The sequence below is a fragment of the Plasmopara halstedii genome (genome assembly GCF_900000015.1).
Source record: "Plasmopara halstedii genome assembly, contig: Scaffold_1211, whole genome shotgun sequence".
NCBI classification, from domain to species: domain Eukaryota; phylum Oomycota; class Peronosporomycetes; order Peronosporales; family Peronosporaceae; genus Plasmopara; species Plasmopara halstedii.
The window spans coordinates 1,447,830-1,455,834 of NW_020188126.1; the positions used below are offsets into that span (position 1 = coordinate 1,447,830).

Genomic DNA, 8,005 nt, shown 5'->3' on the forward strand with positions numbered 1-8,005 from the left:
GTACTTAATGTCACGCGTGCTTATAAGCTCGGCACGCGCATTGGCATCCAAGGGCTATCATCCTTTTGCACAGCACCGCTTCATGCAAGTGTACCCCGTGCTAGCTATAGTGATCTGGGCCACTGTCATGTGGCTCTATGAAAACGAGCCGGAAAGTCTGCATCCATCGCTGCTCAAGAGCATGCAATTTATTTACGACCACTCTTGCCGCTGGAAAGGTGACTTCATGGAGTTTCTTCCGTCGCCGGCCACAACCGCCATCTTGCTCTTAAAGTATTTGCGGTTTTGAGCGCAATGGCAGTTTCGTCTATTGCTGCGATACGGCAGTGACGAGTAAATCGTCCCGATGGTTCTGCTTTCTTTCGCCCTCAACTCTATCACGTTAATGAATTGAACACCTAATAACATTCGTAAAAATTATATAATAGAGTTTTCAACTACGCCGACATTCAAACAAGGATTACGACATGACATTTGTAATCGGTGTCCACACTAAGAATGCTAGACTTTCTTGACGAGGAGAAAATTATATTTGACGTCGCTCTATTTTTTGGACCTGGAAAGGGCGGTGTTGACGTCTCAGAATGGCTACGAGATATGTGATATGTGAAAGATTCAGAGATAATGAATGTATGAAACTTTTGTAGGCGACTGGTTTTTTAGGATTCGAAGCGACATCACGAAACTAAATAGTCGGTTGTGACAACATACATTAATGTCCTTTTTGGATCAGTGTCTCAATCTACCACTTTTCAAGCGCGAAGGCACATCCAGTGTCCACCAGTGTGGGAGAGTACACTCGCATAGACATTTTTGTCATTATTGTGACAATTACCTAATTTAGCACTCCTACAAATCGCATGTTCAAGGCACATGCGACGCCCTACCTGCGTTCCCTCCATCATTTTCCATATCAATCCAAATTGTATCGCTGTGAGTTGGCGACGGGGACAACCCACTTTATGAGCGTGAGAGCGGAGTATTCCTTTTTCCATTATTCTACTGGATACCCGCGACACGCCGGCACGACAATTGAAGTGGAGTGAGGCACCTCACTGAAAAAAGAAACCGATTGGAGACGAAGCGACGAGGAACAGGGTGGCACTAATCTAGTAGATACATGAACCCGGCCAGAGATAAGGACATGGGCCACGTTTTTAGCAATTGCAGAAGCAACACCACTACAACCGCTCTGCATCATCCGCCGTCTCTACCACCCGTTCAGATTTCTCCAGGAAGACAGCATTCGTTGTCGGGCCGAACAGTATCGTCGTCTCAAGATAGTGATGCTGACAACGAGAAATTCGAGCGAATATTAGGCCGACGAAGGCGAAGGAATAGTTTTGAGAGTAGTGCAAGCTCCAACTTGACGCACGAAACAACGGGGATAAGCTCCCATGGCGAAACAGATAGGAGGTTAGCTTTGACTGCGTCAAGCATGTCTTCGTTTGTAAATCGTTTGGTCGCCTGGTTCATGTCCTGTGCAGGTACCGTGTCAAGATCCGAAGATTTCTCAGACTACGACGGACGCTACCTGGTTGACCAGAAGCACCGATTGTTTTGGGAACTGGTGCAGCGGATCTTGGAGCTTAATGATGTGGTGCTGATGATTCGTTTGCTACTCGACTTTTTATTGGATGATCTTGGTGCCGCAGCGGCTGCTGTCTTTCTCGTCGATCAGAACTCGCAAAATATGTCTCGGATCACGCGTGGGGCACCGACGCAATCAGGAATGGCTCCTTCACGAGGTTTAGTTGGTCAGGCATTGAAATCGCGGGTAGCACGATCTCTAGCGGATTTTAGTCTAGAAGAAGGCTATGATCCTCAAATTGATTTAGCTCAGGAATTTTCTGGACAGAAACTGTTTAGTGTACCGTTGGTGGAACATGATTCGGTTTATGCAATAATTGAAGCCACGAATGTGTACCCGACGCAGCGTCCAATGGAAGATCTCTATTTAAAGCTGCTGACATGGCTCGGACCAATTTTGAGTTCTTGCATGAGAAAATGCATCGAATATCATGACGTGCTGCTGTCCGAGCGGACGCAGAAGGCATTTCTTCACATTATAAGTTCGTCGGATACCAAGGATACAGTGCTGAATCTCGTAGACGGTGTCATTGACGGAGCTTGTCATATAACCAATGCAGAGCGTGTGACATTATTCATGATTGACTGGGAGACGGACGAGCTGTGGTCCTTATCGTCAAGTTATAATGACGAGACCCTTCGTGTTCCTCTTCAAGCGAGCATGTTGGGCCTTGCAGCCACAACGCAGCAGACGCTCAATGTTCGAAATCCGAAATTTGATCGTCGATACAACTGGAGGATTGATGAGCGTCGAGGTATTCACACGCGATGCGTGTTGTATGTTCCTGTGGGCATTCAAGAATCATCACAGTCGATAGAGAAGTTAAGTAATCGACCCATTGCGGTGCTGGAAATTATCAACAAGGTAGAGGAACGAGTGTCTGCAGGGGCATCTACATCTTGCTGTCAAGGATTCACATTTGACGACGAATGTGCACTTGAAGCGTTTGCCTGTGAAGTTGCAGTCATTTTACGTCGACGTTGTAGCGAAATCGAGTATATCAAGTTATTGGCCGACACACGAGCAGAGCAGGTGCTGGCGAAGCGTGCTCGTAGTCAGGTTAATTTGCTCGAGTGTTACACGAGCTATGCATCGGCAACTCGTGCACATCCGGAAGCTTGTCTTCGAAATGCGTTCGTGCCAAGTGATCGGCATGTAGCGGGCTGTCTCGAGTGCGCAGCTACAGCCGAACGAGAGAAAATGCCAGCTGAGACTGCTTCCGGAAATTCCATTGTTGACCCAAATGATCACACTGAAACAATCAAGCAATGTGTGGACAACATCATTGGAAGCAAAAACGTCAATTCGGGGCGATTGGGTTATGAATTTGTAGGCAGTGACGCAAATATTCCTTCTAGACTATCGTTTAGTGCCCCACCGGGATCGCGGTTTCCGTCTTTGGATTTTAATGTATTTTCCATGAACCCAGCTGCTCTTCCAAAGCTTTTAGAAGAGATGTACCTGGATTTTAAGGTGGACGAAGTGCTAAAGACGACCAAGCACCGTCTGCAAAATTTTATTGTGGCGATGAAAGAACACTACCATCCAAACCCGTTCCACAATTTCTTGCACGCCTTCTCTGTTGTCCATGCATCGTATCTTCTCCTCAGCACAACAGATGCAGGTCAGCTACTGCAGCCAATAGATATTGCTGCCTGCCTTGTTGCGTCGCTTGGTCATGACGTCGATCACCCAGGCCATACGAATGACTTTGAAGTTAAGTCGGGTTCTCAATTAGCAATGCTTTACAGCGACGAATCCGTGCTTGAGCACCACCATGCGTACACGACTTTTCGCTTAATCTCAAAGGAAAAAAACGCTAACATTTTGCAGGATTTGTCCCCTGTTGATTATAGCTACGTTCGTAAAGTGATTATCACGGCGATATTGGGGACGGATATGGCAAATCACTTTAAATTCTTAGAGTCGCTTGAAAAACTGCTTCGACCTACAAGTCACCTAGTCGACACGATGACAATTTCATCAGCAAAGCGCGATATCGCGAGTGTCTCCGCAATTATTAGAGCAGGTAGCGAAGTTGATGAAGAGAAGCAAGGACCAGTGATTTTGAATGTGTTGCGCGATGCCGTCATGCTGCCGGAAGGAGCTGTGGCGATTACACCTTCTGGAAGTACGATGAATTCTATAATAAATACTTACCACTCGACTACAGGTTCTAAGCATTGCCCTGGTCGCGCGACATCTGGGCGATTGACGACGGGCGGCTGGGTGTTCAATGGAACGGTGGACGAGCGACTGTTTTTAGTCAAGACAATTGTGCATGCTAGCGATTTGTCAGGCCAGGTGTTTCCAAAGCCCGTTGCTTTAAAGTGGAGTAATATGATCTCAAAAGAATTCGCTTACCAGGCTTTGATGGAGCAGACTGAAAATATTCCTATCTCATATAGAAATATTGACGACCCCTTAAAGATGGTTGAAGGCCAACTTTTTTTTGCACAAAAGATCGTGTCACCTTTCTGGGATCTCATGTTTATCATGTTTCCTGACCTGAAAAAGTGTATGTCGAACTTAAGAACGAATGTCGCGCATTATGAGCAAGAACTACAACGTTTAAAAGACGCGCGTTCTGAAGAGGGCCAAAGTGAAGATCGCTTGCACTATAAGCGCAACAAAATACAACGACAATTTGATCATGGGAGTGAAGATGAGCAGCTAAATAATAGACTTCGTCGTGATTCAATGTGTGGATGTGTTGACGAAGGTGTGGCGGTCCCTGGGCTTGCTAAACATAATCCAGCCAAATTTAATTCGTTTCGCACCATCCACGAGGCTGATGACAATAGTAGTAGCGATTTTGAGGAAGTACTATCTAATGGCGAGCCTTGTGTGCGAGCTAGCGCGGTTGCAGCAGCGGAAAAGTCTGGTCAGGCTAAGCGTCTTAGGTCTTGCAGCATCGGCAGTAGTGACAGCAGTGACTTGGAAATTGACGAGCAATCGCTCGTCGTGTACGAATAAAGATTTTTTTTCTGGTTTACTTCCCAATGTCAGCGACTCAACTTGTTTGAAAATACAATTAGAGTACAGGTAGATAGATGTCAGCACGTCCAGGATATTGTGAAAAGCTCAGCATATCTGTATGCTTTGTGGTCGAAAAAGTACCAATTCGATAAGAGTGCAACAAATATCATGCAAGTTTATACAAACATCGAGCATCGAGACAGCAAAGACGCGATAATATTTGACAATGAGTGGGCACACCTTTGTATACAGGATAAATAATGAGCAGAAAAGATCTTAATGGCTAAATACTCATCATGGCAAGTAAGAGGATGCGAGTCGTTGATGGAGCTGCTGTCGTGTAAAGTCTACACAGGAGCAATTACTTTTGTCATGAGATATTCAGTAGAAGATGCTTGCATTCTTTGTTGTTGGTGCAGACCACGTCTCGTTGACACTTGAAGCAGTGCTTGAATCTCCAATTAACATGTTTCGAGCAGTAGTATCCTTCACAGCGTACGCACTTGACGGCTTGGGAAAATATTGCAAAGACAAAGTGACACTCGCGGGCATTGCAGTACCAATCCGGTCTATCGGGAAATTCAAGCAAAGCGCGTGTATCTGAATGCCACTTCGGTCGAAGTACTGAGCCACCATGTACCATTCCAGTATTGTCGCTCTGTGATATATTGGCAGCATTTGGATAATTGTCAACAAAGCGGGGTGAATCAAGCCACGACATCGCAGGCGATGAGCCAATGAGCACTTGAGAATTCGAAAGGTCAAGCGAGGATGACAATGACATACTTCGGCTCAGCGATGCGCTGCCTCCAACTCGACAAGAAGCCGAAGTAGATGTTGCAGTCGACGTGCTTGACCCTCTAGATCGATCATAGCCTATTTTAAAATCGAGCGCTGATTCCTCTTCACTATCACTCCCGAAAGCTTCATCCTGAGTATTCGACATCGCCATCAATGGTTCTGAGAGCCGACGATCATTATTACAACCATCATCTCGACCAGTACCAGCTTTCGAGCACTGATGCTTGAATATGCATAGATTGTGCTTTGGTTTGCAGCAAAAGCGAAACTCGCATTTACCGCAAACAGCGGCCTCAAGGGCCAGCACGTCAAACTTCGTATTGCAATACAGACATACCTCATCTTTCTCTAGCACAAGTCGTGCTGCCGTCGTGTCACGGCGCTTCCAGCGATGTGCTAACTCCAGCGGTGAAAGTCTCTGCATCCTGGTTTCCTGCATACGAGCTCCGTGGACAAGGAGTAGACGTATGATGTCGGGTTGATTTCGTATGACACTAAAATGTAGTGGCGTCAGACCAGCGTCATCGCGGTTGTCAACGTTGGCATTACAACGTTCGATCGCGAGACAGGCAATTGACACACGCCCATGCCAAATCGCATAGTGAAGAATCTCATTTGCCAAAATGACACTAGCAAGAATGCTGTTGTCACGGAAGACGACGTGCGCCTCCCACAACTGGCACACAAGAGACCCTCTTCCTGCACGAATGGCATCTGCCATCGTTGGCGGCAACGTTCGGTGCAAGCCAAATCCACCAATCGACGAGACCAATTCGTCGTCGCTATCTGCTGAGCTGCTGTCGCTGCTTGACGTCCTTGCGTAGCTGCATGAAGGAGCGACAGCACCAGAAGTCTTGATAAAATGTTCGCGAGAAACGTGCGAGATGGTGTCCTCACAATTCATATTAGAGTTTGGTCGAAATGTAAGAGCTTGTAGGATCACCGCATATGGGTCAAGCTGGCGTACGAGCTGTTTAAACCCTCGCAAATAGTCTTCAAATGTCATACACATAAGCTTGGCTTCCAGCAGCTTAAGTATTGCTAATCCTGCGCGTAAAAAAATATCATGTAGTCCAGCGAAAAAAAGATCAAATATGGCGCATGCAAGGTCAGTCTTGGTTGACAGGGAAAAAAGTGTTGTAAACCATTCGACACCATACATAGAAACAACAAAACCTTGTGCGAGCAGATGAGCGTACAGCTCAGGCAAATTTTGAATGAACATCTGTTCAAAATGCTGAAGATACTTGTCCAAAAAAGTGGAGCTGCGATGGTAAATCCCCGCAAGGTGACGCTTTTTTAGGATGTAGAGAAAGAGTGCATAGGCATCCGCCTCTGATAAGCCTTCCACAAGGAATAGAGCAGCAATAAAATTCATGCCTTGACAGTAAACATTTTCAGCCTTTGCAATGGCGTTCAGTACTCGAAAAAGTGCATTCTGATGTGCAGCGAGTTGATGTTGGTGGCTGCGTTCAAATATGCTAAAAGTGCGAGTGACGTCACGTCCGATAGCGCTCGAGTGGTCGTACTCGAAAGTGGATATTAAATAATATATTTCGCGGTGGCGGAGCATAAAATCCTTGGGCAGCATGCGCATTTGCATCCAGCAAATGCCTCCAGTTAGTGAAAGTAGCAGTTCTCGCTCCAATTGATCTGTAAAATTAAACTGCTTGACGACATTGCGCCAAAACAGCTGACGCTTCTTCTCACCAGAAGCGTCTATATGCGAAATGATTGAGCTCTCGACGTCACACATATCATCATTGAAATGATAAAAGCGCAACTTATTTGTTTGCAGTCTCGGAGCAGTCGCTGGCGCTGAGGAGCCCTTAGGAACCATCCCGATGCTATGCTGATCGGGAACGCTTTGCGCGGTCTCTCGTTAAAATGCGGCAGGTTGCGCAATGAAGAGAGGATAAGCTTTTAAAGCGATGCAATCGATACTCAGAGGCAGACGTTGTGCATGTGAAGGGTTAGACGTCCGTTCGTCGTTGTGCTTCAACCGTTACGCCCAACGATTATTGAGATTGGAAATTAGACTCACTATAATACTAATATGATCGCATCTAAAATTTCTAATTCAGGCTAAGAAAAGTATTACTAGTTTCAAAATTAAGGGGTAGGGAAATACCGTATCGTATTGGATTCCAGAGAAACCAATCGAAACAGAAATGATGTTTCTAGAGAATCGAGCTTTTCAAAAGAGCCGCCGAATATTCGAGTTAACGTTTTTTAATTACCAAATATTCTGTTATTCTGACATCTTGGTTAGAAGAGAAATCAATCATTTTTTTATTTTTCTGGGAGGTAGTGCGATAAATGACCTCTCACCGACTTACTCCTCGTATCTGGTTGGCTAGACAACGCTCGAACTGCAACCTGAGAACTTTGAAGTGTACGACATGGAGGCGGAAAGCAGGTTAATGTTGCTAATATAAAAAAACATGTAGACTTCTTGAGCGATGTTTGTCTTGATTGTTTGCTCGACCAGGACGTTCCGGACAATTGTGAGCAATGACGATGTAACAGGGTTACACGTACCCTGGTAACAGTGGTGTGTGTCACACGAGATGGGTATGGTGTGACTGCACCCAAACAAGAATACGGTTTGTGGCTAGGTAGCCAGTAGTTATG

At 45.8% G+C, this 8,005-nt stretch overlaps 3 protein-coding genes across 3 annotated transcripts in view; 2 read left to right on the top strand and 1 right to left on the bottom strand.

Annotated features, from left to right (window-relative positions):
* PHALS_15348 (uncharacterized protein) overlaps positions 1 to 1,399 on the top strand; it is a 1,401-nt gene extending 2 nt beyond the window's left edge. Inside the window, exon 1 of the mRNA XM_036407612.1 lies at positions 1 to 1,399. This exon is cut by the window's left edge and continues 2 nt beyond it. Within this exon, the coding sequence (XP_036263300.1) occupies positions 861 to 1,046 (186 nt within the window). The 5' untranslated portion in view covers positions 1 to 860 and the 3' untranslated portion in view covers positions 1,047 to 1,399.
* Positions 1,398 to 4,567, top strand: PHALS_00939 (3 5-cyclic nucleotide; the record flags this gene model as incomplete). The annotated part of the gene is made up of 2 exons (XM_024730709.1): positions 1,398 to 1,416; positions 1,488 to 4,567. The coding sequence occupies 2 exons, from the start codon at positions 1,398 to 1,400 to the stop codon at positions 4,565 to 4,567; spliced, it is 3,099 nt and encodes a 1,032-aa protein (XP_024580959.1).
* Positions 4,568 to 4,940: 373 nt separating this feature from the next.
* On the bottom strand, positions 4,941 to 7,211 carry PHALS_00940 (tbc1 domain member related; the record flags this gene model as incomplete). The annotated part of the gene is made up of 1 exon (XM_024730710.1): positions 4,941 to 7,211. The coding sequence occupies one exon, from the start codon at positions 7,209 to 7,211 to the stop codon at positions 4,941 to 4,943; it is 2,271 nt and encodes a 756-aa protein (XP_024580960.1).
* Between the last annotated feature and the right edge of the window lie 794 nt (positions 7,212 to 8,005).